Source organism: Halichoeres trimaculatus, unplaced genomic scaffold, assembly GCF_033239565.1.
Source record: "Halichoeres trimaculatus isolate MK-OKI-2021-1 unplaced genomic scaffold, fHalTri1.1 fHalTri1_scaffold_24, whole genome shotgun sequence".
In the NCBI taxonomy this organism is placed as follows: domain Eukaryota; kingdom Metazoa; phylum Chordata; class Actinopteri; order Labriformes; family Labridae; genus Halichoeres; species Halichoeres trimaculatus.
Window position 1 is genome coordinate 2952466 of NW_027437202.1, and position 26258 is coordinate 2978723.

The 26258-nt window shown below is 44.7% G+C and overlaps 1 protein-coding gene across 4 annotated transcripts in view; it reads left to right on the top strand.

The window, feature by feature from the left end:
- The first annotated feature begins 3798 nt into the window (after window positions 1-3798).
- The window catches only part of LOC141785750 (voltage-gated inwardly rectifying potassium channel KCNH7-like), a 48769-nt gene continuing 26309 nt past the window's right edge, over window positions 3799-26258 (top strand). For 3 of the 4 annotated variants that reach the window (XM_074664219.1, XM_074664220.1, XM_074664222.1), the window contains exons 1-3: window positions 3799-4437; window positions 4972-5202; window positions 25287-25442. In XM_074664219.1, the coding sequence (XP_074520320.1) occupies window positions 4362-4437; window positions 4972-5202; window positions 25287-25442 (463 nt within the window). In that variant the 5' untranslated portion in view covers window positions 3799-4361. The remainder of the gene's footprint in view (window positions 4438-4971; window positions 5203-25286; window positions 25443-26258) is intronic. The other variant, XM_074664221.1, reaches the window with a different exon arrangement.

Sequence of the window (26258 nt, forward strand, 5' to 3'; positions counted from 1 at the left end):
GTCACTCTCTTAAATGTGAGTATGACTCAGGCCCAGGCCTACCCGCCTCAGTTTTAGCACAGTGAATCAGCCAGTGGCGCAGACAGAGATTACAGATTAAAATATCATTGGTGTCAACTGCAGCGAAACAGAGATTAATGCAGATAAATACGAAAGCAGCTGAAAGGAAGAAGTGACACATGCTCTGTGCAGGGGAACCTGAATAGAGGACAACAAAGGCGGCCTCTGTGGAGTCTACTGTATTCATGGTAAAAACAAAAGGTAGTAGAAGCAGCATATGCCACCTTCCTCTCCACCTCCCCTGTTAGTCTGTTTGTAGTGAATGGTTTTCTCAATGGGCCAGATGGAGGGAGAGCTGGTGCTCGACCGGGGCAGATGTTTTCTAGACAGGCGGTGTGTGTTTGATCATGCTCGTCTGGGAGTGAAGAAGAGGAAGAGACTCAGAGAGGGAGGTGAGAGGTGTAGAAGCACTTTAATACTAACAAACAGTAGCTGTGTGGTTGTTTATTCTGCTTACATGAAAACATGTCAGATAGGGCGCCGATTGTAAAGTTGCACACACTAAAAATAATATTTCTCCACATTTAGCTCTAAAACATCACTTTTTATGCAGATTTAGAAAAATATTTGTGAAATATATTTGTCAAATATACATCAATTTTAAATTTTTTATCTAAATGTTGAATGTTATTGATAAATGTTATAAATGAATGCCCTGATTTTAAATATTTAGCTAGGTTTCTAAACATTTAGTTTTCATTCTAAATATTGAGCTAACATGCAAATTCACACTCCCGGTGGCGGGTTGTACCAAAATGAAAGTTTGAGGAAGCGATTTTGACGATGTCAGGCTCTTCTTCTTTGATGTCGACCATAGGATCTTCAACAGCGCCACCACAGCACTTTGTACGTTTTTTTTCCAACGGCTGATTTAGCTGACTGTGTTTGACTTTGTCAAAATCCACTTGGCTGGATCACGGGCGGGAGTGTGAATTTGCTTGTTAGCTAAATATTTAGAAATCATACTTAAAGATTAAGAAACCTTGACCTCATATTTAGAAATCTTTGCAAAAGATTTCTAAATGTTTGCTTAAGATTTAGAAACCTTGACTAAATATTTAGTCTTAGCTAAATATTTTGAATTAAACTAAATGCTGTTTAGAAACATAGCTAAATGTTTAGAATCAGGACATTCATTCACAGCATTTTTTAATAAAATTCAACATTTAGATCTAACATTTAACATTTAGATAAAACTTTTAGATAAAGTATTTGACGAATATTTCTCTAAATCTGCAGAAAAAGTTATGTTTTAGAGCTTAATGTGGAGAAATGTTGTTATTTGCAGTGCGTGCAGCCCCATACACTTTACACTGTTAGAACTGAAGAAGTGTTTGTCTTATTTTAAACTTGATTTGAGCCATACTCACTGGACAAGTTAAGGAAATGTAGAATTTCAAGATGTTCAAAGACAAAATGGTGTTGTAATCAAGCTTCATGGAGAAGACTAATGTGAAATACCCATTTCCGTGTCAGTATCAGGCTGAAGTCTGACACACAAACACACATCATCCAGTCTATGCATGCACATATGTGCACATATGAACCCAGCCAACCAACATACGGTGAAATACACCTTTTCATATGAAGCACAGCAGGTCTACCAAGATTAGAAATTACAGTTTACAAAGGAAGTTTATCTTTTTTACTCCATCGACCTGTTCAGGTGTTATTTTTGTCTTTTAATATCTCAAAATAAGACATTTTCTGGACTTGCTGTGTGACTGTGACTCATACTGAGCCTGATAACAGGATTTGTATTAAAAAATGAGACACTTGCTTGGATCTCAGTTTTGGCAGTGTGAAGTCTAAATGTGCACCTTCTTATCTTTCCAAATGTCTCTATCTTGGAAATATTTACATTGTAATGCTATTCTCTTCCATGTAGCTTGATAGAGGCGATGGAGATTGGAGGGAAACTGCAGGTAGAGACTTAAGTCCACACAATTACAGGGATTTCACAAGCTGCTTGTTGTTTATGTAGCACTCCAACCTTACCAAGCGTGATTGTACAGCGAATTTTTTGTAATACATGAACAAAATAGTGGCCACAGGTAACCATCACTTTTATTTTTAGAAGCACAAAAAATCAGGATGGAAGGAGGAGGAAGCCTATGTGGAAGTGCTAAAAGTTGCTGTTCATCGAGAATCCACTTGGGGCTGGCTGCAGAAAGACCAGACACCACGTACACACCCAGCCATATAAACAGACTTTTACCGCATTAAAAAAATATTTACAGCCTGATTCAAAAACAACTTGGGTCTGAAACACTGTTTTTGCTATCATCACAAACTGTACAGTGAGTGACTTTTCTTACTCAGCAGTTTAGAAGATATAAGAATTGTTTGATTGTCCAATCAGAAACACAGCTGAGGTCACGTGATCGACAGGCGCCCTGTAGCTGCTTGAAGGAAGCTTACAGCTGGTGTCATTTCAGGAACAGAAGGATGACGTTGCAGAGGCTATGTCAATGTTTTGTACAGTCTATGGCAGCGCTATTCAACTAGCGGCTCGCGGGCCACATGTGGCCCAAAAGCAGCCCTTGAGTGGCCCAACTGACAAGTTTTTACAAAAATTCAACATTCTTACAAAGATTAACTGCAACACCCTTCGTAACCTCGCAACTAACCCACAATGCATTGTGACACTGAGCAGGTGTGTTTGAAAAGTTAGCATTAGCAGTCCTTCTCAGGTGGACATAGCATGTCTTTTTCTACCCTAAAACAAAAAATTATCAAGGAAAATCATCAGTTTATTCCTGGGTTGACTGAAAAGTATTTATTTATTTATTTAGCACCAAGTCTAAAAACCAAACCCTTTGCTTCACAACAAGTGTGTTGCATGTTTGATTTTCTGAGCTGGACCACTTTGTAAACTCAGGCCCTCAGGTTTTAAGGCCCCACTCTTTGTGTCTTCATTAATCTCCCCAGGTCAAGGCGTAAACTCCCCCTTCTCCTTGACTCCTCATTCTGTATAAGCTGCTTATAAAATCACCATCCACTGATGGGAGGAGAAGCCAAAAGCCTCTGCAGCACCACGGCCAGCGCCCCTCAGCTCTGAGGCAAAGTCAGAGGAACTCTGTCACGTTTTATGCAAACAATGAAAGTCCTGCGAGAAACTCCAGGCTGCAGAGGGCATTCAAAACACGACCTGATGGTGGCTGTGGGGCGTGATTTAATTGGGGACGGTACATACCTGCGCGTGCGTCAGTGACGTACGAAGCGACTGGGCTCGTGAGTCAGGGAAAATCAGAGATGCGCTAAAATTAAAAGCTCATTTCCGGCAAATTAGGTCGACTTCTTTTTTAGTTTTAGTCGTGATGTGTTGCTTTTGTTAAAGTGAATTGTATGACACATCTTTACATCATTACAGGAGAGGAGGAGCTGTGTTTACAGCACGTGGACTGGCTGAAATGAGCACGCGCTCACTAAAATACCATAAAATTATCAGGAATTAAGTCAAAAACAAGAGTTCATACTTTCATAAGTCTTTTAAAATAGGGGGAAATGGCATTGAATGTGTTTTGATGCTAACGATAACGCGTCAGTTACGCACTGACTGATGCGTCAAAATTTATAAGCTCCCTTTAGTGGAATAAGAAGAGATTTTGTATCAATAATTCAGTCTGAAACTTTAGGAAACGCATTAGGAGGCGCTGTTAGTAACGCCGCTGTAACGCGTCCGCGTATCCGTCACAAGCATCCCTCCTTCTCCTCCCTCTCCTCCCTCTCCGTCTGCCGCTTTGTCTACGCATCCATGTGGGTTCTTCCCTTCTCAGTGTCGCTGCTGCGCCTCTCCGCTCCGCCAGCCTCTCTCAACCATTGGCCTCAGAGACCATCACTCTTCCTTTCACAACAATAGACCCCCAACGCGAGCGCGCACACACTCTCTCACACACACACAGACATCACACATCCACACGGCCACTCGCGCGCCACCGGCACCAAAACGCACAGAAAGAGAGAGGAGGAGAGAGTGGGGCTTTCGAGGAGCGTCGGTGAAATGTTGGTGAAACTGCGGTCTGCTTTTCTTTCCAGCTTCACATCGGCGAGGAGCGCGGGGGAGCCACTGCGATGCGCTCAAACGGGGACGCGTCGGAGTTGAAATAAGGGAAAGACGGGGGGAAAGCGAGGCAGAGAGGGGGAGAATTTTCCGGCGAGGATGACTGACTGGTGACAAAGAAAACGGGGAGCCCCTCTGGCTTCGGTCGCGAGAACTTGACGGACGTTTCAGGGGGACCTGCTCGCTCTTCCTTGGACAGCCCAAGGTTTTTTATCATCTTTCTTTTCGGAGGGGAACCATGCCTGTCCGGAGGGGTCATGTTGCGCCACAGAACACCTTTTTGGGAGTAATTATCCGGAAATTCGAAGGACAGAGTGAGTACCCCTCTGCCCACTCTTTGTGTCTGTCCTGCTGCATCCTCCTTTTACAACAACACGGCTTGTGATGCAGATATGCTACATCCCATGCCACTCTGCTTTTGATAAACTACATGTCAGGGGTCCATTAAAAGTCATTATAAGTTAATTATCCTGCCACCTTATCAAGCTTAATAGTGGTGCTGCAGCCTTCTGCTCCAGCAGTTTAAAAAGCTACCACAGAAGCAAGGATTAGAGGATTTAATTACTTTCAGATCATATCCCCAAATACCTTCATTGCCAGTATTAAATCCTCCGGCTGTGTTTATTTTTGATGGATTATTTGAGCGGGTGCACACCTTGCTGGGTGCCTATTCAAAACAGATTAAACCTTTTTCACATGAGTGGAGAAATCTGGGAATGTGGGGCAACTGGCTCGTCTTCTCCCATCTATATTTAGAGTAAAATACCAAATTGATTCTGTGTCTGCATCTGTTGTCCGTCTGTGTTGTTATGATTCACCACAATAACAAACGCTTCCTCTTCTCACAGATAAGAAATTCATCATAGCCAATGCCCGCGTGCAGAACTGCGCTATCATCTACTGTAATGACGGCTTCTGCGAGATGACAGGCTTCTCCCGTCCGGATGTCATGCAGAAGCCGTGCACATGCGACTTCCTGCACGGCGAGTTCACCACCCGGCATTCGGTGGCCCAGGTGGCTCAGGCGCTTCTGGGCTCAGAGGAGCGCAAGGTGGAGATCACCTACCACCGCAAGGATGGTGAGTGCACGCAAACACACCCCTCACACGACAGGTTCCTCTGTGTGTCATTCTATCTGGAGCAAATCACAGAGTGCACCCATTTCTAAGTCCAGTTTTCCAAAGCATGCAGCTTGCTTCATCTGTGAGGGATGTTCATTAGCCTGTGCCGGATGGGGCACCCTGCGAAGGATGTAGCTCACTTCCCTGTAGACCGCTGAGAGGATAGTGAGGCGTGTACTTTCACTCCTGCTCTCTGCCTCTCCAGAAAACATCCACTTACACATTCCTCAGATCATATTCAGCGCTGCGTTAAAAAACTCTCCCCTGACTTGGCTTTGACAGCTGCTATTGTTTCAAGTGAAATCCAAACCGCTCGCATTAAATGTGCTGGTTTGGGAGAGTTGATGCTTTGACCTTTAACAATGACATATGTATCCAGATGATTAAGCCTTCTTGCATAACGCTGGGAGACTGGTGGAGGATTAATACGGGCCATGTGTTGTGAGTTATCTCAGGTGATCAGCTGTGATTCACTACTTGTCATGAGTTATTTAACAGAGATCGACCGATATTTTTTCAGGGCCGATACCGATAATTAGTGATCAAGGAGGTCAATTACCGATATTCATTTACACTCTCACCCTGTTTCCTGCTCTATCTACAGCCCTTGATACTCTCCAGTTAAAGGCATAAAAGCCCAAAAACTCAACTTAATTTAAAAGCCTTTAAGCATCAGTTTATAAAGTAGCTCCCAGGCTTAGCAGCATGTCTCATAAAGTTCAATGAAAACTTTAAAAAAAGTTTTCTACATTAAATAAAGTTTTCCCAAATTTCAATATAACGTAGAAGATATTTTATCTTTCACTTTTCTTACTTTAAAGTTCAGACTAAAACAAAGTGTGCAGGGAGTTACTGCAGTCTGCAAGCTGCCGGTGGGCTAATGTTATGCTAAATGCTAATCAGCCATCACCTAAATGTGTTTGCTTGCTATAAAACTGGATTTATAAGAGTTTGTGCTGCACTTGATGCAGTTGCTAGGGATGCACTGATCCAGATTTTCTGGTCCTGATACCTATACTGATACCAATACCGATACCAATACAGATACCAATACCAATACCAATACCAATACCGATACCGATAGCAATACCGATATCCATACCTGGGCTTTGGGTATCGACCGACACAATATTTTTGATTGTAAAACTTCCCTAGCAGTTACATTATTTCTTTCTGTAGTTTTCACATGACTTTGAGTTTTTTGGCCATACAGGGCTTCCGTAGCACAGACCTCCTGAATATTTGCACTTTCAAATCATTTCTTATCATTTTCAAGAGGCAAGAAAACCACTCAGATGGTGCAGTGGGTGAGACAAAATAACAGTTTTAAATTGTTTTTTTAATCCATTGTCAGATTTTAAAAAAGGCGGATGCCGATATGCTTCAAAAAGCAGAATATCCCTATTTTTTAGCACATCCAGAGGAGAGCAAAAGAATAAATAGATGTTTAGTGTTCCACACATTCCTGAGGATTTTTACAGCCTCAGTTTGCTGCTCAGATTCTGTTTGCTTTTCTTCTCGCTTTAAAGCTCCTGTGAGGAAATTTTAACCTGTTATGAAACATGCTGAAATTAACACTGATGCCTCTTTATGACTTCCAAAAGCACACCAAAAGCAAGCAAGAACATAATTAAGAAGATTGAAGGTTTTTTGTGGTGGTTTGTAATACGTGTTACCGCTCAGAGGGGGGTAGGTGTGAGGCAGTTTAGAACATATTAAAGAAAAGCGTCTTTTTTACTGTTCCTCAGCCAAAGTTGGCATCAGAAATCACACTAGGTCTTAAAAATAAGGCAGCATCACAGCTGAAGTTACCTTAAACAACCCAGAGTGAGTTATTCCTCATCATACAGGAATCCACTAGCCGTATTTAAGCTAACCCCTCTGGGTACCCCATTATTCCCTCACACTGCAGCAGTTTTTGTCAGGTCCAACGTTTTGTTTGTTGCAGCAGAACTGAAAAATAGGCCGAAAGAAAAAAAAGATGAGAAACAACTCTCCTGGTTTCTTATCTGGAGGAACGGATAAACTTTTATCTGCGCTGGCGGATAATGAAACAAGATTCTGTCTGCAGGATTTGTTTTGACAGCTGATGTGTGTCGAGAGCTGTGCACGCGCGTCGACGTCCATGTAAATCATAGTCGGGCAGGTATGAGAGCACCCAGAGGGAGAGCGCTGACGCAGATCAGGTCGAAAAGGGTTTACAGAGCAGGCATAGTATCCTCGGAGACGTGATGCAGGAGGTCAAAGGTTGAACATGTGTGATAAGCTTGAAGGAGAAGATGCTGGTTTATTTTCTGATGCCTTCGTCTTCTCCTCTGGAGACTGTGGAGCTGCAGCCTCAGTTTTCATGGTGTCCTCGGTGAACTCTGAGGAGGCTGCGGCTCAGACGGTGCCGTGAATAACACAATTTCCCCGCGCCGTCCTGCGCCGGAGGTGACGTCCTGCTTCTGTGATTGGAGTTTCAGTGCTTCTCATTACAGCTGTAGCAATGTTACACTTTTTGCTACATTTGCTGCAAACCTTCTCCGAGTCGGGCTTTATTTCATGAATGCATTTCTTAATATTTTCATTTCATGGCGTTAGAGGCAGGAAACAGCTCCAGAGAGTGCATTCTGTGTCATTTAGTGTTAGACTCCCAGACATACACACATCGTTGGTTTCTTCCTTGAATCTTGCAGCAAACTCTCTTGTCGAACTCCCCTCGGAATAAATGTTGAACTAATTAAACTCACAAAAATGTTTGATCTCCCAAAAAAGACTCTTGATTACACTTTCTGGATTACGTCTGAAGCGAGGTCAGTTATAGTTTTGATTCGAGGATTTAAGTACTTTCAAGTCGGCCCAAGCAGGACCTCCGTCCTCCCTTGGCCGGCTCATTGTCTGCCAAACCGTGCTGGGGGTTCAATCCGCATCGATCTGCAGAGCAAACAGCTTTAATGAGGACACAAATACCTTCATGTTGCATTGATCTTCAAAACCGGTGCATCGGAGAGGCAGAGGGGGGGATCAATGACGCCCCGAGCACCCTCCCCCCTCCACTCGCCGGCCCACAGGAGACCGAAGTAAAAAGAGCTGGAGGCTCTGGACCCTGCAGCAGGGGAAAAGGCCTCATTACCATTCTGTGTGCCGGGCCTCTAATTACCTCAGTGTTTTCCTCTCACCTGACTCAGAGCTTCTCCAGGGAAGGTCATACACCTGCTCCAACAAGGCAGGCTGCTCTTACCATCTCAAAGTACGGCTTTAATGAGACTTTTGAGGAGTTTTGGTCATGTGATCTGTGTTGTCCTAACGCAGTTTGGAAGAGAGAAATGAAACCTGGCGTCTTGGCATTCCTGCGGCTCTCCTCCACACTCAGCCCTCAGCCTCTATCTCCTATCTCGAGTGCCTCCTCCTATATTGGAATTCCCGGGGAAATGTCACCGCAGCGAGCTGATTGCCCCCCTCCTGGTGGACCTCTGGGGGTTTTCTGCGAGGCAATCTTTCCCCACTCTAATCCCACGACCCCGGGTCTGCATAAACGCATCACCCGCTGTCCTTTCCAGTCCGTGAAGGAGAATCTCGTCAGCACAATCTGTGCTACACTCTTAACGCTGTACGGTTTGTACCTCTGGTCCTTTTCGCCCTCGGCTGCACATATCTGGATGACCTCTGCTGGAGGAGCCTGTCCTTAAAGTGGTGAAAGTTTACTCCAGAGTCCCTGAGCCTGACATTAAGATGCTTCAGAAGACTCTGACTTATCTTCAGCATAATTAGTCTCTTTCTTAATGATCAACCGCAGTGTGTTCTCCACACAGAGCGCTTTCTTCACCTTAAAGGACAGAGCGGTGCATTAGCGCCATTTTGCCGTGCTCTTTTGTCCTCATCCCACGTGTTTGTGGCTTTTAGTTTTCATCTGCAACCAGCAGAGAAAGGCAAACCTGTGAGGGAACAAGAGGATACTGCTGCAGTTATTGTGCTGAATGTAGGACGTGGAAGATACAGACTGCTGTGAAAAATCTGTTTTTCTCAGAAAACGCTTATTTTAGCCTCATTTTTAGAGGTCATCTCTTTAAGGTGACCCCCTTCTTTCTGATTGGCCAGCCATTTAGAAGCCTTTCCAATTGATCTTGAAAAGTCTCCCTTCTAGATATCTGCCTGATCAAAATCCACTTTCTAAAAAGAGATTACCAGCACCAATATAGATTATTCCTGAAGGCTACCTCTGAGCTTCCTGATCAAGTCGGTTTGAGCCGGATTGATTCACAACACATCAAAGTCTCTATGACAGCACCACACTGGCTGACAAAGTTTAGTAGTGAGGAGAGAAATCTGTGTATTTCTCTGCCGAAAACAATTTCTGTGATTAATTTTGTAGTGATGGTTGACACTGGAGCCTAACTGAAATAAGAAAGATAAACAGGAGAGAGATAGAGCACGAGCTAAAGGCTAAAACACAATCTAAAAGCTATTACACAAGCTAAGGGTTCAGACACTGGCTAAAGGCAAAAAATACAAACTAAAGGTTTAAACTCTGATTAAGAGCTAAAACAGTGGTTTTAGGCTAAAACACAAGCTAAAGGCTAAAACACTGGCTAAAACATAGATGAAAGGTTTAAACGTCAGCTTAAGGCTACTACACTGGCTAAAGGCTAAAACACAAAACTAAAGGTTTAACCACTGGCTAAAGGCTAAAACACAAGCTTAAGGTGAAATCACATACGAAAGGTTTAAACATTGGCTAAAGACTACAACACTGGTTAAGGGCTAAAACACAAGCTAAAGGCTTGATTATAAATGAAAGGTTTAAACATTGGCTAAAGGCTTAAACGCAAACTAAAGGTTCAAACACTGGCTAAAGGCTAAAAAACAAGCAAAAGTTTTAAACTTTGGTTCAGAGCTAAAACACCAGTCTTAAGCTAAAGCACAAGCTAAATACTACTACACTGGCTAAAGGCTAAATAAAAACTTAAGGTTTAAATACTGGCTAAAGGCTTAAACACAAGCTAAAGGCTAAATCATAAAGGAAAGGTTTAAACACTGGCTAAAGGCTACTACACTAGCCAAAGGCTAAAATAAAATCTTAAGGCTAAAACACTGGCTAGAAGCTTAAATATGGGCCTAATGCTGAAACATGAACTAAAAAACATGAGCTAATGGCTAAAACAGTGGCTTTAGACTAAAACACAAGGTTTACTGTTAGTGATAATGTTGCCCCCAACCCACAGTCAGCAGTTATTCTGCAGTGGTCTGTTCAAACTTGAGAGTCTATCAATAAAATGAAGAGTGAGGTTACGTTAGCTCTGATTGGTAGATGACTGGCAGGACATAACCAGGATTTACTAATGTTACATATTATTCATTTGCCCAGAGCACCAGTCTGTCAGTAGCACTTCATAAGATGGCTACTAAACTATGGTACAAATTTACAACGTTTGCTTGTTGTCATATCTCAAACAGCAGTGTTACCCTACTGTCATCACGACAGTATGTGGGCCAAATGTGTCGCTGCAGTCCTCTTCAAAGGATAGTCCCTTTAAGCTAAAGGCATACCTTTGTGTTTGAGGCGTTGGTGTTGAGTTAAAAAACTGTTCAGGTAGTTAAAGTGAGAACAAATCCTTTTAGCATCCTGTTATAGTTTCACTTAATTAGTCTCCTTCTCTGTTATTTACAGTAAATGCTGTAGCGTTGCCAAGCTGTAGGTCGGGTTGGTTTTCCTCTGGCGGCGTGTTGTTTAAGATAGCCTTCAGGCCCATTTAAATGCTAATGCCTCTTTGTGTAATGAGACAATAAAGCAGAGAGGAATTGGAAGGTGAGGAGATCTCGTCCTATCTGAAACGAATGCAAACGCTGACTTTATTTACACCTGTTTGAATAATACACTCCACTTTCTAACTAGTGCAGGGCTCAGTTTGTAAATTAACTGCCCGTTTCTGGATTGGGTGTTTAAACCTTGGCGCTGTAGTGACAGCTTCAGGAATCACCACGGTGAGAGTAAATGATTGTAGCTGCTGCAGCACGTATTTACTCAGTCAAGAGGAGAAAAGTCAGACTAAAGCGCTCTCCTCCTCTTGAGGTCCTCTGTGAATAAAGAAATCCATAAGCTCACCACATGCTAAAAAGCTCTCACTTTCAAATCGCAAATGAGACTGAAAATGTCACGCTATAAATAGATTAAAGTCGGTCGTGCTTCGGTGATGCTCGCTCGGATTACAGCGCTTTTTTTCCCTTGCTGGCATTTTAAATGAAGTATATGATGGATATAAGAACGGCGAGCTCCCTGGACGCACTTGAAGTCATGTGTGTAATGGAAACATAACCACCAGGCCTCCTAGTGGATTAGCCGTTCTTAACACATTTCAGGGTTTTTAACGCGCAACTTAATCTTGAACGCGTCCTAAACATTGTAGGGATATCAAACAGGCGTCGTCCTTCGCTGGTTTTTCATTAAATTAGCCTCACGCAGCTAGGCGAGGCTTGACAGTTTGCTTCAGTGACCTGGGACCACCCTCTAATCCCCTCACGCGTCTTTTTGATGGACACGTCCTCCTGCAGTGCAGATGATGCCGAAAGCTGGTGTGTGAATCACTCTTTGAGAATAACAACTTTCCACTGAACGAGGCCCCGGAGGACGCCACACATGATGACCGCAGATAACAGGACTCTGCTCATTCGCCTCACGCCGCCTCATCCCGGCGCCGTGCGACTTTGGGATTGCAACCGCTCTCCGTAGAAAACCCAATTCTTGTACATCCGCCTCTGTGCAAACAAGATAAGCTGTGTTTCGCCTGCGGTCTCGTTCGGCATCCGAAGGCTGTGTTTGCGAGCGTTGAGTGGACAGCTTGTGTCTGAGGCAGACATATGTGTGAGGAGAGCAGATGTTGAGGAGGAGACGGGGAAAAGGAGGATTCAGAAAGGAAATGTGGCTTGTGAATGAGATAAAGGGAGATGGGGAGGTAAACTCAGGTGTGGGCAGGGGAGAGGAATCAGGTGGACAATCTCTGGGGACCAAAAGCTGCTTCGATTAGCAACGCCCCACGGTAATGGCGCCCACTAAACCCATAAAGGCTGAAACAAATGAAGGAGTTCCTCAGCAAATGGGGTGTGACTTTGAATACGGCCGCTCGCCTCACTCTCATCACTTCTCATGAGTCTGAGAGAAAGCGGCGTAATGAGCAAGCCCCCCCTGCTCTCGATCTAAAGTGACACGGACGGATTCCTGTTGTAAGCAGAGGGCTTCGATTTCCTCTGCGCTCATGCTTCACGGAGGATCTCATCTATAACCGGTCTCATTGGCCTCTCTGGGCTGCCAGGAAAGAAGGAGAGGGTCGGTCGTTTACAAGAAAAGCACATTTAGAGCCTCTCTGCTTGATTGTTGCTGTTAGAGACCTGAGTGATGTGAGGCTAGATTTACAATTTCAGACTGTTCAGGTGCATTTCTTAGCAACTGATGATACATCAGTACACCTCAGGAGCTCACATCCAGCTGCTCCTGGTCCATAGTCATAAACCTGTTTGATATTTACAATCCCTGACAGAATACTCACAATAACCAGAACTGAACCCAGAGACCAGGAGAAAAAACTGAAATAGCGTAAGTAACTCAGATTATCTCGGCAAGCTCTCATGTCTAAAGAATAGTGGCTCCAAACATCAAGTGTTTTGCCATCTTGAATTCTTTGATGTTAAGTGTGTAGTCTTCAAGGATTTTTCAAACTGTTGAAGATCTTAAGCCCAGTTTCCACCAAGCGGTTCAGATTGGTTCAGTACAACGCACATTTTGTGGCATTTCTTTTGACTGAAACTGGGACAGTTCTTCGAATTACCAACCCATACCGTCTCACATTTTGGGACCCTACTATTGGGGTGCCAGACAAACCAATCCAACCCCAGAAGTTGGAGGTAGAAACACTGCAGTCTGTTGATTGGTAGAAAGAATGGTCACTTCCTGTGTGACAGCGGTAATTAGAAACAACACTTATTCCTGGCATGTTCAAATCTCCAGTCGACTTTGTGAAGAGAACTTTCTAAGAAGACGTATTTCTAGATGTCTTCCATTGCTGCTCCTTGTTGCGTCTTTCTTTGTTGGGTTTATTAGCAAGATACAGGGTACAGACATGCCAAGACAGGCACAGTTGGCTGTGGAAGCGCAAACAGGATCAGGCTTTACCAATACAACCCGTACCAATCTGTGCTGATCCGTACCGAACCGCTTGGTGGAAACAAGGCTAAAGAGTCGTCTCATGCGTGGTTCTCAACTAGTCTGGTTTCTAGACTTTCAACTGCGACCCTAATCAAGGAAATTTCAAACATCTCAAATTTATTTGATAATAACATGTTGAGTTTGAACATTTTACAAAATATAACCATTGAATTTTAACAATAAACAATAAACAGTCAAAAGAGTTGGATGGAAGAGAGGAAAGTATTTCCTATAACACACAAGTGGCTGATGTCCTCAGGTCTAAGGCCCTGTTTACACGACAATCTTTCATCTAACAAACGCTAAAACGCAGTGAAAAAAAAATTGTGTTTAAACAGGAAAGCTGAGGGACTGAAAACGCTGTAGTTAGCATGCCAGGCCTGTAGATGGTGCTATAACTGTCATGTCCAAAAGCAGCTTTTGGGAGATCTCCATGGAAGTAGAGTTGGGCCGATCATCTGGTGTATTGGTGAATACTGGGAGCATAAGTGGAGCAACAGATGCTCATTTTTTTGAAAGACAGTCAGCCGACTGAGCAGCGCAAGCACAACACGGTAGTTCGTGACGATCGGTACTGTTATCCTGTTGTATGCGTGAAACAGAGTGTGACATCAGCATTTCCACTATAAACGTTGGCTAACTGTACACAGCAACGTTGTCGGCAGCGTTTCAGAAAATCTCAGTCTGGAGGCCGTTTTCAAAAGTTTGCGTTTTTGGTCGGCTGAAACAGCGTTTCCGTGGAAACTCGAGACTGAAACATAACAAAACTTTTGCGTTTCACCCTAAAACCATTGTAGCATGTTTCACCTTAGGTTAGCCACAGTCATTAGCCCATGGAAACAACCCTTAGCTTTCCTTCCTATCTGTGAAAATAGCAAGAGTTTGTTAGCATTACAGGGCATCGTCGCCACCTGCTGTATGGGAGTGTAATGAGCCGACATTCTTAGCCCTTCAGAATTAAACCATCAGATTTTTCTTGAACTTGTTTTTTGTCCCAGTCATAGTCTGGCATCAATCTTTTCATTAACATTCCACACTTGGAAAATTCAGTGATCACCAGTAAAGATTGATCTTCATATCATTATCCTCACTTTTATCGAATGCAAGGATCCACACAACCAGCTTTAACTGAAGAAGTCGAGCCCTTACGGTGACATTAACGAGACAAAAAAAAAAGGTCTGGATTAAAATTTATGAAACCTTGCTCTTGCTTTTTAGGTCACTCCGATCAATAACTCATTCCTTCAGGCTCCGCCCTCCTTCCCCATTGTTCCCCTGTCTCCCCGGTCGTCTCAACATCGTTTTATCACCCCGACAAGTTAAGCTCTGAAAGGTTATTATCAAGATGTTTATCCCGACTTTAACTTTTAAAATCTGACTCTTCAGGTCATTAAAGTTCAGTTTTGAGCAGCAGGGACAGAGAGTGTGTATCATATCAGCAGCCAGCCATGTGTACAATATTTAATGATTGCCCGGATCAGCTGAACACACCAGTTTAACCTCTGCTTCAGCCGCGCTCTGCTGGCACGCCGCCACGCTCTATATATAGGTCATTCTCATGTTGGATGTATGGATTAAGCCCGCACGCACGCCAACGTTATGTGATGGTATTACCACAAACAGAGTAAACAAGTCTCCCACCTCCCTCCCCCAACCTGCTGTGGCTCCCCCTCCCCCTCCCCTGTGCCTCCTCTCACTCTCACCCTCATTCATGGGAGATCCATCCTGGAGATAAATGATGAGCTGTATCTGAGCAGCGCGGATTATTCCTTCAGATTATGCAGCGTTTTTTGAACGCGGGGAACCCTCGAGAGTCTCACGTGAGCGCTCTAAAGAGGTTTATTGTGCTTCAGCCTCTCCTCCCCCCTCTTCAGCTGAGCACTCATATTTATCAGTATGTGATTTCCAGCCGTGATCCCTGCTTTGCTCTCATTCACAGATTGGATATGAGTACATCTGTGAATGAGCAGCCATCTCCCTCTCAGGCTGTCTCATTCATCAGATCACATGCTGGGCTGTTTGTTTCATTCACGTGGGCGTCTGTTATACATTTGGTTAATATCCAGATGTACTTGAGGAATTAAAGCTCATAAAAATCACATTTTTCTCACAAAGCATGCCCTTGGGTTATTTATGTGATAAATCTTCCAGGATATCTTGTGCTGGTAGTTTTTCTCTTCTGCTGCAGCCAGGCAGACAGATATTTATATATATAACTGACTTCTTGACAATTTCACTTAAGTAATTTAGCACTGCCGTGCTGTGACCGCACAGAAGTGACAGCGACTGCTTTAACACAAGAGCTTTTACAGTGCGCTCTAATCGAATTTGTTTCAGCATCTGCAGGAGCGCTTCCACTCCGTCCCACTGAGGCTGTAATTGCTTCAGCTTGTTCCTGTCGGGCCTTCTTGTCAGGCATCTTGGAAAATGAGATGTGCGTAACGTTGTTAAGAGGATTTCTGTAGTAGATGGAGGGAGAAATCAATTCACATCAGAATCTCTGCTCTTAATTTCTGCACTTTTGCATCGATTCAGCCACACGTGGTGGAAGGGCAGGGAGCTCCCAGAACAGAGCTAAACCCACCCTGGGGGCTTTGATGCTGCTGCTCTCCCTGCCTTGGCTTTCCATGTATGTTTGCACATAATAGGGATTGCAAGTAGAAGAACAGTGGGCTCCCAGAACAAAGCCACAGTGCATTTGGTGTCTTTGCTACTGCTACTGCTCTCCCTGCCTTGGCTTTCGGTGAATAAACATGACAGAGAAAGGAGGTGTACTCTTCCCACCATAAGCTTTGGTGTAACTCATACACATGCGGAAGGGCAGGGTACACCCAAAACAGAGCCAAAATGCCCTTGGGGTCTTTGCTGCTGATGCTCTCCCCTCCTTGGCTTTCCATGTATGTATTAGACAGAGAAAGGAGGTGTACTCTTCCCACCATAAGCAAAAATAGGCATGTAGAAGGGCAGGGATCTCCTAAAACAAAGCCAAAATGCCCTTGCAGTCTTTGCTGCTGGTGCTCTCCCTTCCTTGGCTTTCCATGTATGTCAATGACAAAGAAAGGAGCTGTGCTCTTCCCACCATAAGCAAGAATAGGCATGTAGAATGGCAGGGATCTCCCTGAACAGAGCCATAACGCTCTTGGGGTCTTGGCTGCTGCCGTCTCTGCATTGGTTTACTGTGTATGTACATAACACAGAAAAGGAGGTGTGCTCTTCCCGCCTTAGGCTTTGACTTTTCATGTATGCACATGGAAGGCCAGGGAGCTCCTATGACAGAGCTAAACCACCCCATGGTGCCTCATTCTTACATTTGTTTTCCATGTAAATTACAGCAAAAGAGGTGTGCTCTCCCTGCACCAGACTTGAAGGGCAGGGAGCTCTTTGAAAAGAGCCTTTCCACTTTAATTTGTTGTATCTTATGCATGCAAATAGTAAATTCTGTTGTCAAGATTGTAAATAACAAACAAAAAAGGCCATAAAGACTTGATACACTCTAATTAGGAGTGATCCAAACATGTGTAAACAAAAATTTAATTGGTTTGATTTGATGTTTTTGTTTTCAGTTTTCTGTTCTTGTTGCTGGTCCAGCAGCCTGATAAGAGCCCCATTTGAGTCAGGGGACGTAACAAATTAAAGTGCTGTATTTTTTGTGTTTCTGAAGATTGCTGCTCTTCAGAAGTCCAGCATGTCTGGTCAATCAATCAATTTCCCCTTTTTTCCTTCCTCAACCATCTGTCAAGTCCTCCTCTTTTTGTGATAATAAGCAGGGTATTCATGGCGCTGTCACAGCTCTCTGTTTGACACCGCCGTCCATCACCCGCCATGATGTGGCTGATAACCTTTGGCTGTGACACCACACAGCGTCCAAAGCCTCAGACAGATTATTCCTGTTAATGCTGCGGCTGCTGCTGCAAGGCTTTGTTGTATTCTCTGAATTGCTTAGCTCCTGCTCCCCTGGACCTTAGATTATCTCCTCTATCTGCTCCGCAAACCGGATGCTGCGATTTAACCAAAGAAAAGCACAATTACGTTTGTTCTCAGATTCTCCTCAACACACTCTGTCTGGATTGATTTTGCGGATGTAGTTTCCTGGCTGCCTCCACGTCCTCTAAAGGATCTCTTTAAAACACCCACAGGTCTTATAGCTTCAGTTGCACGATGGCAACATGAGAGTAGAGGTGCAGTCGTATGGATTTTTGATAATTTAGCTTTCCTTTCAGCATAAACTGCAGATAAACAATCAGCGTAGTGCAAAGTGTCACATTCAGTCCACTGGAGTAGCCGTGGGGATCATAACTTGTGAAGCTCTAAATGAGATTATAGATGCAATAGATTTTTAGTCACCGTGCTGAGAAGAACAGTTTTAGCTCCTCGTTAGTTCCTGATGTGAAAATGCTGAATGGAGAAAACAAGAGCTCAGGACGTAGCATAAGGTTGGATGTTCCCATTGATTCTCCAGTCAATGAATGAACTTGTGTGTCGCAGTGATTTGACACATGACCTTTGGGTTAGCACCGGGGCCCTTCACGCTGCCTCTGATGATGTTGTTTCCCAGGGGATAAAGTCCCCCAGCTGGATTAGAGAGCTCCCGCAGGAGAAAGAAGAGGAAAGGATCAGATTCCCAGGGAATGGAAGGTCAATCCTGCTCGTTAACTTTTTATTATTATTATTTGTATCCTTAAAATGCCGAGAGCGTCTCCTCGCAGCTTCCCTCACCTTTTGATGATGTCGTGTCAAGGAGGACATGATGCTAACACCAGGGTCAGGGAGAGTGATGCGCTGACAATTAGCCGCACATGCTCCCCCCTTTTCCCCGCTGAGCGTTTCTGACAGAGACGGCGAGAGATTGCTGCGGCGCAACAATGAGGGAGATGTCACTGCAACCCCTCAAGGAGCTCGCCGCTTCGCTTGCATCAGTGTCACTCATCCACACACACATTTTTAAAACGTTTTCACCAGGATCCATCCTGCAATCACTGTCACAGACCAGACACCTCCTTTCTGACAATGGATGGCGGCGTTAAATTGCCAATGAGCACGTGTGTGTGTGTGCGTTAAAGCCGCCCCCTGCCAGTCGACTTGCATGTGGAGCTGCATTGTCTTAATTATTGATAGTGGAAATAGAATCTAATGAAATTTCCAGCTTGTTGAAACTGGAACTCCCCTCCTCCCCTACAAACACACACACTCACACACACACACACCGCTCTGAGATTCCTATTTGTTTAATAATTGAAGCTTCCTCGGTGCGCGAAATGTAGTGTGTAATAACAGTCAAAGATTGTGGCTTTGCTTTGATGAAATAATGGGGCAGAAAATCTTTCCCATAGTGCTCGGAGTCATCTGTCCTCCCCTGTTTGGGCTGAGCTGTAATTTGCAGGAGCTTTAACACACATTATGATATCAGGTTAAATCATTACACCAGCTCACTGCTTTAGTTAAATTTAACAAGACTTTTTCCTTCTCAAATATAAAATATTTATTTGATTTTTATCCACAAAGATTTATATTGGAATGAAAAAATCCTTAGTTTCACTTCAGACTTGAAGGAAAACCCTCTCACTTCCATTTTACAGAGTCTTCATGAAAGATTCACAGAATTTGAACAGTCGTGGAGTTTTTTCCGCCTCGTATCCATAAAGAATCCGCGCAGAATCCTACACATCACTTCCCCGCTATTAATTTCCCCGAATGAGAGCAGAGCGAAGGAGAGACAGAGAGGAGCAGGGAGCTCTCAGGCTGAAAATGAGCCTGAACCGGCGTCACCTTTCAGAAGGAGCCCTTAATGTAACTGCAGGAGGAGAATGTGGAGGCGAAGGCTGAGTGAACCCCAGGTGAATGAGGGAGATGTGTGTCCTGTGTGTGTGTGAAGGCAGCTCTCTGTGTGAACAGTTGGTCAGTACAGCAGTGTATGAGTGGGATATTAGCCTGTCCTCAGGTGAACTTCCTCCTGATGTCCCACAGTAAGGCTGTCCAAACCTCAAGGTCAGAGGAACCAGAGGAGATCCTATCAGAGCAGACTTCCTGAAGGCCAGGCGCAAAAAAAATCACTGCAGCACGTTCTCAACGCTGAAAAGGGCAGTATGTTACACCAGTTTTCAAGTGGGCTCTAGTTTTGGCTCCTAAGAAGACTTTAGTGTGCATTTTGTTTCTTAGACGACACTTTAGCCCCCTTTGGCTTGCAACCAGATTCTTAGCGCAGTTTTTTTAGACTCCATACCAGGCACTTGAGTGCCATTTTGGCTCTCAAGAGGGCTCTGTTAACACATTTTGACTTGCAAGCAAGCACTTTAGCACCACTATGGCCTCCCAAAGTGCCGTATAGTGCACATTTGGTTTCCAAGAGGGCACCAAAGGGCCTTTTTTTGCTTGCAAACAGGTTCTTAGCGCATTTCTTTCTGTCCTTTGGACTCCCAAGAAGTCAATGTGGCATATTTTGGCTCCCTAGCGGGCTCTTTAGCGCACATTTTGGCTTTTAGAGGGGCACTTTAGCACCATTTTGGCTCCCTAAAGGAATCTATAGTGCACATTTTGTTTCCAAGAGGGCACTTTGGTCCATTTTTGCTTGCAAGCAGGTTCTTAGCTCATTTCTTCAAGACTCCAAAGACAACATTTATGTTCATTTGGATTTCGGAGCAGGCAATTTGGCACATTTGGCTCCCTAAGGGGCTCTGAAGCACACATTTTGCGCACTTTCAGGAGGGCTCTTAAGCCTGGTTTGGCTTCCAAGCAGGTTCTTAGCACACTTTTTAAGACACCCAAGACAGCACTTATGTGCATTTTGACTCTCAAACAGGCACTTAAGCGCCATTTTGGCTCCCTAGAGGTCACTTAAGTGCGTTTTGACTCTAAAGCAGGCAATTGAGCACAGTTTTGGCTCCCTAGAGGGCATTTTAGCGTACATTTTGGCTCCCTAGAGGTCACTCAAGTGCATTGTGACTCCAAAACAGGCAATTGAGCACCATTTTGGCTCCCTAAAGGTCACTTTGGCTTGCATTTTGGCTCCCAAGAAGTCAATTTAGTGCATTTTGACTCTCAAGCATGGTATTTAGCATGTTTGGGCTCCTTAGAGGGTTCTCAAACACACGTTTTAGCTCCCAAGAAGCACTTCAGTGGACTTTTGGCTCCTAAGAGGGCACCTCAGCATGCATTTTGGAAACCAGGAGGCATTTTAGCACATGTTTTTGCCTCCAAGAGGGCACTTTTTAAATCATCTTATCTCCCGTGAGGGATTCCTATTGGGCATTGTTTTCACCAAATCAGCCTCCCCATGCACACAACTTTCTCTGAGGGTAATTTTTCTATTAAATAGATGTGTGTGCCACCTGTGTCTTCGTCTATTTCTCAGCCCGGTCCAGCTCTAAGACAGCAGAGATCTGTACTCATTTGTGAACATCCACTCGCTGCTTTCAGATATTTATCTTCCAGTCTAGTCTGAGTCCTCGTAGGACCAGTGTTGATGAGTCTCCCTCAGCATACTGTGACTTGGCATATTCAGCATACGCACGCTGCGCCGTCATCCTGCCCAGCCATCTGTGTAGCAGCAGATTACCAGGTAGCCCTGTTAATCCAGGTGGGCCGCGAGGAAATGAAGCCGAGTGAAAACATTTAAATCGATAAGACCCACGTTTCCACTCAGGCTTACGGCTTATTGCTTGACTTTGACACAGCAGACAATGCACTCCAACGCCACGCAGCAGCTCCTGTAGACACGTTATGTCTCAGCTGGAGGATCTTCCTGACGTTTGTGTGAGTGATGGACACCTCTGTGTCGTGGTACCTCACTTTCACCTTGCCAAAGTTTGAGATTCTCTTTCAAACTGCAAGTCAGCAGTCTCCCTCCATCCCCCCTCCATCATCCCCGGAGGATTAGAGACCAGGAAGGGGAGGATTGTTTCTGTTTTAGCGCGACCATGCATGAATGTACATCTGAGTTTAGGAAGGCTGAGTCAGGGCGAGGGTTTTGTTTTTAAGGAGAGGAGAAGATGGCACCTGATGTATCACACCCAGGATGCTTTGCTGTGTTTTGCTCGGGCATGAATATTCAGGTCAGAGATGCTCTGACTAAGGCTGTTTTAGGTGCATCCTCTCATTACGCTGCAGCGTGTAAACCAGCTTTGGTCGGACAGAGAACATTCAGCTAATTAATGCTGCCGGCAGCCTGTGAGTGTGTGCGTGTGTGAGATCTGTCAGCCTCATTAGTGTGTGTGCGCGCACTTGTGTGCAGCTGAGAAATGTAAATGTTATTTCTGTTTGCGGGAGTGTGTGTGTTTGTCTTTGACCCTCAGTTGAGGCAGGATATGCAGGCAGGAATTTGCATCAGCAGGAGCACCAGGGACGTGTTTGATCTGTCCGCTTATAACGCGTCAGGCGGCCTCCCTGGGAAGACCAATCATTTCTCAGGATGAAGGTAAAGGCAGGGGACAAAAAGACTAAATGTTGGCGTGTTTTGAGAGGAGAGTGGATTTACTTTTGACATTTTATATCTGCGATTGGAAAAGCAGAAAAAACTAACCCCAGAGTGGATTTAATAACGGTAAATGTGCAGAGAGTGATAGACAGACGAGGACTTGGGAAGAACAATGAAGAGGAGAGTAATAGAGGCAGTGATTGAGCGGGGAGAAGCAAAGCATAATGGGAAACGGAGGGGAAAATAACTCCTATTAACAGATTTATCTCTCCTCATTCTGTCGGGCTTCATCACACACTCCTGTTTGTGCCTGACGCTGATGGGAAACACTCTGACGAGGCTCTGCAGAAGTGGAAAACTGTCATTTTAACATTTACAGACTACTGCAGAGAACACACGCTCGTGCTGCACATTCAAATGGATTTGCATGGTATTTGGTTGTTCGCTGCAGCACATGCATGAGCCAAACACAGATTAACCCTTTCATTATCAGCCAGCAACGCTCCAAAGACAAATGGAACGATTTATTTCCTTTAATGCAGATTAAATAATCCATAGAGCCTCTTCTGGTTCTCATATAGCAAAACAAGTCTCACCATTATACTTTCTAGAACATAATACTTAGCTGCTGTGAATTATTGATGCCTATGGTTTCCAAGGGGCTTATTTTTAGAGTGCACACATACATGTCCTCACACACACACACACACACACACACACACACACACACACACACACACACAGTCAGATTGCTTTACAAAGCTGGCTCCTCCTGAGGCATGCAGAGGTTGCACCGTGCACTCTCTTGTCTGTTTTTTGTCAACAGCAGCAAGTGTGTAAATCATAAAGGGACCTCATACACATGGCAGACATCTTTAGAGTTAAATTCAGGTTTTGTTGGACTGAAACTAAAGATAATTGAGTTTTCATCCAGAGGCATGCACAGACTTTTTGAAGGAAACGAGCCAAATAGAGAGAAAAGGCACAAACAGCGTGTTCTCACCAAAATAAGTCACTTTAGCGCACATTTGGCTCCCAAGAGGACACTTAACACATTTTGGCTCCCATAAGGACACCACTAATGTGTGTTTTGACTCCCAAGAGAATGCTTTGGAGAGCATTTCAGCTCCCAAAAAGGCACTTTTTGCACATTTGGGCTCTTAACAATAGCACTTGAGCACATTTGGGCTCCCAAGGGGGCTTTTGAGCATGCATTTGGGCTCTGAATTGGCATCTATTGCACACATTTTCACTCATTTGTGGCACTTTTGTGCACTATTTGCTCCCAAGAGTACACTTGACACATTTTGGCTCCCATCAGGGCATTTTAGTGTGCAGTCTGGCCCCCAAAAGGACAATTGAGCACATTTTGGCTCCTAAAAGGCCACTTTTAGCACATGTTTTGACACAAGAGAACACTTGGGAGATCATTTTGGCTCCCATGAAGGCAGTTTTGCACAATAAGGCTCTCAACAGGGCGCTTGGGTACATTCGGGCTCCCAAGAGGGCACTGAAGCATGCGTTTTGGCTCCCAACAAAGCACTTTAGCATGCATTTAATCTCTGAACTTGGATCTGTGGCGCACATTTTGGCTCCCAAGTAGCACTTTAGTGCACCACTGGCTCCCAAGAAGGCACTTGACACATTTTGGCACCCATAAGGGCAGTTCAGTGTGCAGTTTGGCTCCCAAAAGGGCACTTGTAGCCAGTTTGATTTCCAAGAGAACACTTGGGAAAGCATTTTTAGCTCCCAAGAGGGCACTTTTACTCATTTGGGCACTGAACAGAGCCCTTTAGCACATTTGGACTTCCAAAACTTTCAACTTAGGTGCGCAATTCTGCTCCTAACAGGGCATTCTAACATGTATTTGGTCTCTGAAATGGGATGTGTAGAACACATCTTGGCTCCCAAGTTGCACTATAGTGCGCATTTTGACTCCCAAGCATCTACCTATCAGCAAGTTGTGGTTCCCAAGAGGGCACTTTAGTGCATGTTTTTCAACAATTTGGCCATAAGTTAAAGAGGGAGGCAGACCCTAATGTGTGACTGTCATCACTGTTCTCCTTGACAGAATTGCAGGGAGATGATGACAATTCATCAGAGAAACTTTGCTGATGGAGATGAATTACACTAATATCCAAATTGGCACATGAAGTTTGCCCGTCTCCTCAGCGCTCGCTTGTTTCCATGGAGACTAACATGATCGTTACGGTTTGAATTTGCAAACAAATAGGAGGATGCTTGTCCCTGCTTGTTTCTTCTTCTCTTACAAATCAGCTCTAAATGAAGGTTAAAGTTGGGAGCTTTTTATTCCCTCGGTTTATTGTCGAGGGAATAAATCACAGAGTGAGACTCCTCCTCCTGCTGTCACGGCTTCCTCTGCATGTTGTCATGAAAGACACAGGATGCACATTGCTGCTATGACCAAAACAAATGGCTCCATCCTCTCGTCTTGACATTGATGTACTATTAGGGGCAGGTTGCTGCTTAGCCCAGCGTATTCAGGGCTCCCCGATGCATAAATCAAGTCACAGCGCGGTGAGGACGTCACGACACCGCACAAAAGGACTCCATCGTCTGAGAGAATTACCCCGCACTGTAATTCTGCAGTTATTTTGCTTGAGTGGCGGGCACATTCGAGGAGTCAGAGCTGTGCGCAGCAGCATGTCTGCACCCCCCCGCCGCCTCAAGCCTTCCAGAAAAGAAGTGCTGGGCCTGCTGGGCGAGCTATAAATAGCCTGGTGGTGACAGCAGGACTTAGAGCCTGGTGTGAGGGAGAGCATCTTCCTGAGATGTCCGCGTTCATTATTTAAAAGTTAATCTACATTTCATTTTCTACACCAGTGATCTTTGGCAGAGCTTCCCCTTCATCCCATGCAAGCTGCAGCAGCGACAACAACAACCGCCTTTTCAATCAATCTGAATCAAAGCAAGAATAAACAGTTAACCCTTAGCGTGCTGTTTGAGTCATTAGGAGGGCGTTTGCAGGGTTTCGTTAAATTTACCTCCCACTGAGGAGCCGGCGGCACATTTCAGGTCAAAGAACTACACCAATTAGTGTTCTCCTGCAGGAATAAAGGGGACTCTGAGAGTGCAAATGGAGGTAACAGGATGAAGATGCTGTACTGTATCTGAACCCCACAGTCCCAGGAAGGACTGTCTGGATTCATCCAGCTCCAGGGGCTCCTCTCTCTGTGGACCTCTTGACCTTTTAACCCTCATTTCTCCGCTCGGCCTCACACGGCTTTATCCCGACTAAGATGTTTGAATGTCAGAGAGCGTTAATAGAAAGCTCCGGGGTCAAACTGTTCTTCCTCTGTTCCTTAACTCTCCGTGAAGTTCTGCGACGGGAAAATAATCAAGTTATGAATTTTGAATAAGCTGAACTCGCCCTGTAGATTGATGAGGCCGTACTTTAAGAAATGTTTCATCAACTTTCGATCTCTCCTTCAGGTTCGGACTTCCTGTGCGCCACCCACATCATCCCTGTGAAGAACGAGGAAGGCGTGGTCATGATGTTCATCCTCAACTTCGATTACATCCTGGACGAGGGCAGCAGCGACTCGCTGGAGAGACTGAACCACACGTCGCCGTCCAAAGCTGAACAACGTGAGTACAGAGGACGAAGGATGCGACCTTTGGGTGCAACCTTTTCCTACTTCTACATCATGCATTTAACAAACGCAACATGACCCTCACGCTAACGCTAATTCGTCAAGTTAATGACATTAGGATTTCACGTCTTCTTCTTCTAGCTTCATTTTCCATCACTGTGCACTTGCAGCAATGCGGCGCAGGAAACCCCAACCAGACATCTCTTCTGGCATGTTGACACCACCGTTTAGCAGACGCTGACGTGTTAGCCTGCCATCATTTTAAAGGTCTAAGCCCAATTATAGCTCATAGCCTGGCGGGATGGCCTGATGAACTGGCGGAGCAGCTCTGGAGAGCACTCAGCTCTCCCCGGAGCTGTCGGTGTAATGGCGTGTAATGCCGTTCCCCTGTGGTGCCTCCTCGCTCCTCTTTCAGCCCGTGACATATAAAGCGCGAGCACGGGGGGGGGAGCAGAGGTCACCCCGACATGACTGTAATTGGACCCTAACAGGCGTCAAGCGTAGACGAATGAGTCGTCGGCGTATGTGTTTACGTTGATGGAGCTTTCATCTGTCGCTATCCTGAGGGAGCTAATTGCTCGGCTTGAACACAAAGGCAGTCGAGTTGAAGCCTGACTCTTCAAGTGGGCGTCGCTGGTCCAGATTTGTTTACAAGGTTGATTCCTCTCAGCCTACACGCAACCTCTGCGATCTCTTTGATTACCTTAGAGAGTTGTCTCTCGTGGCTTCCGCTCCACTTCCACTTACTATTGCACTTTTCCTTCTACCTACAGATGGATAGAGGTCACAAATTATGAATAAGCACAAATTT